General features: G+C 33.5%; 1 protein-coding gene across 1 annotated transcript; it reads right to left on the bottom strand.

The window, feature by feature from the left end:
- Positions 1-588: 588 nt before the first annotated feature.
- Positions 589-1,463, bottom strand: LOC113380639 (general transcription factor II-I repeat domain-containing protein 2-like). The gene is made up of 3 exons (XM_026619805.1): positions 1,169-1,463; positions 796-1,098; positions 589-707 (listed from the first exon to the last, which is right to left on the bottom strand). Exons 1-3 carry the CDS (start codon positions 1,461-1,463, stop codon positions 589-591), a joined length of 717 nt encoding a protein of 238 aa, XP_026475590.1.
- Positions 1,464-1,620: the final 157 nt, after the last annotated feature.

Genomic DNA, 1,620 nt, shown 5'->3' with positions numbered 1-1,620 from the left:
TGGGATCCTTTTTGGAGTTAAAAAGAGATTTGATGATACTATCTTCCCCTAAATCAATTAACTCCATTTGCATTTCTGGAGGCGCATCGGATATCTCTATTAAATGTGGTTCAAATGCAAGTTTCATAGCAGGAGTGTGCTCGTCAAAATCAGAAAATCTCTGAGTATACTCTTCTATTAAACAATCCAAGACACCTACGTATTCATCGAATTCTTATTTCACAGTTTTGCTCATTTAACACTTTAGTTAGCTCCGGGAAAAATTGTTCTGATATTTCCGATCGACAAAGCAATGCTTTAAAAAATAATATTTTTTTCTAAACGCTTGGATCTTTTTGCCACATTTCATAAATATATCTTTTTCACACCTTGCAGGCAAATATTTAAATTATTTTTGCTTTGTCATCATATCAGCCAAAATGCAAGGTTTCTCAGAAATACTTCATCTGATAGATCACATAGCTTTCCTTGTTCTTGAAAAAGTTTAATATTTGTCGTCGTAAAGACAAAACTTTTATCAAACCTGACCTGATGATAGCCAGCGAACCTTGCAGTAGTACGGTAGGTCCACACTATACGTTTCCTCATCTAACAGAGCATTTGCCGAAATTCACGATGACGCATTGCGTTTACGCGAATATAATTGACAATTGCAATGGTTTTATCCAGAGTGTCTTGCAAAAGGTTGATTTCGCGCAAAGATTTTGCTGGTGCAAAATGCAGTGGAATGATATCAATTTTTTAAGTTTAAGTTTTCTTTTTTTTCAGCAATGCAATGAATCCTTCTTTTTTTGCCTCTCATGGAAGGTGCTCCATCGGTGCAGACACTGACTAAATTACTGACATTCAATTGTAATTTGTCACATACTTCTTTAAAGTTTTCAAAAATATCGACTCCGCGAGTTTTTCCAGTTAGTGTACCCAACGCAAGTAGTTCTTCTTGAAAATCTTTAGTTACGGCACGAATAAAATATAATACTTGTGCTGAATCTGTTTTATCAGTGCTTTCATCTAACGCAATTGAAAAATAAACACCTTCATTTCGTATAATTGTATGAAGCTGCTCTGTTATATTTTGCGCTAATTCGTGCTGTCGATCTGTTATAGTTTTTCTCGAAAGAGGTAATTGTTTATATTTGGTCGACATTTCTTTCTTGATCTAACATACTCACTGCTTCAACAATACATTCTTTAATCATTTCAATGTCACTAAATGGTTTGCCCCGTTTTCCAAGTATATGTGCTATTTTATAGGAAACAGCAACTGCAGCGGAATTTTGATTGACAAAGGCACTAAAAGATGCCTGCTGATGATGCTTCTCATTTTTCAACTTTCGAAGTGCAGTTTTTCGCGATTCACCTTCTAAAGCGAAATATTTATGCTCTTTATGAGTCAAATAATGTTTATTTGCATTCGCTTTTTTTAAAGTATTTAACACTGTATTGCACAACAAACACACCATTTTATCTTTCTCAGGACTAAAAAAAAATCTAACTCCCACTCTACATTAAATGTTCTATTTTCATCACATAACTTTCTTCTCTTACCATTTGACATGATGGATAAATAAAAAAACGAATATCAAATAATTTTTTTAACAAAGTCTAGAAATTCAATAA

This window comes from Ctenocephalides felis, unplaced genomic scaffold (assembly GCF_003426905.1).
Source record: "Ctenocephalides felis isolate EL2017-DRISC unplaced genomic scaffold, ASM342690v1 CF-g0.4_SCAFFOLD_02281, whole genome shotgun sequence".
NCBI lineage: Eukaryota > Metazoa > Arthropoda > Insecta > Siphonaptera > Pulicidae > Ctenocephalides > Ctenocephalides felis.
This window is presented reverse-complemented; position numbering and strand designations above follow the sequence as displayed.

Bases quoted from the DNA above. Each gene is read 5' to 3' on its own strand.
- LOC113380639 (XM_026619805.1), bottom strand. From the start codon at position 1,463: ATGGTGTGTTTGTTGTGCAATACAGTGTTAAATACTTTAAAAAAAGCG. The intron at 1,099-1,168 runs GTATGTTAGATC...AAACTATAACAG, and splicing joins ATGTATTGTTGAAGCAGTGA to ATCGACAGCACGAATTAGCG. The intron at 708-795 runs GCAAAAAAAGAA...ATTTTGCACCAG, and splicing joins TGGAGCACCTTCCATGAGAG to CAAAATCTTTGCGCGAAATC.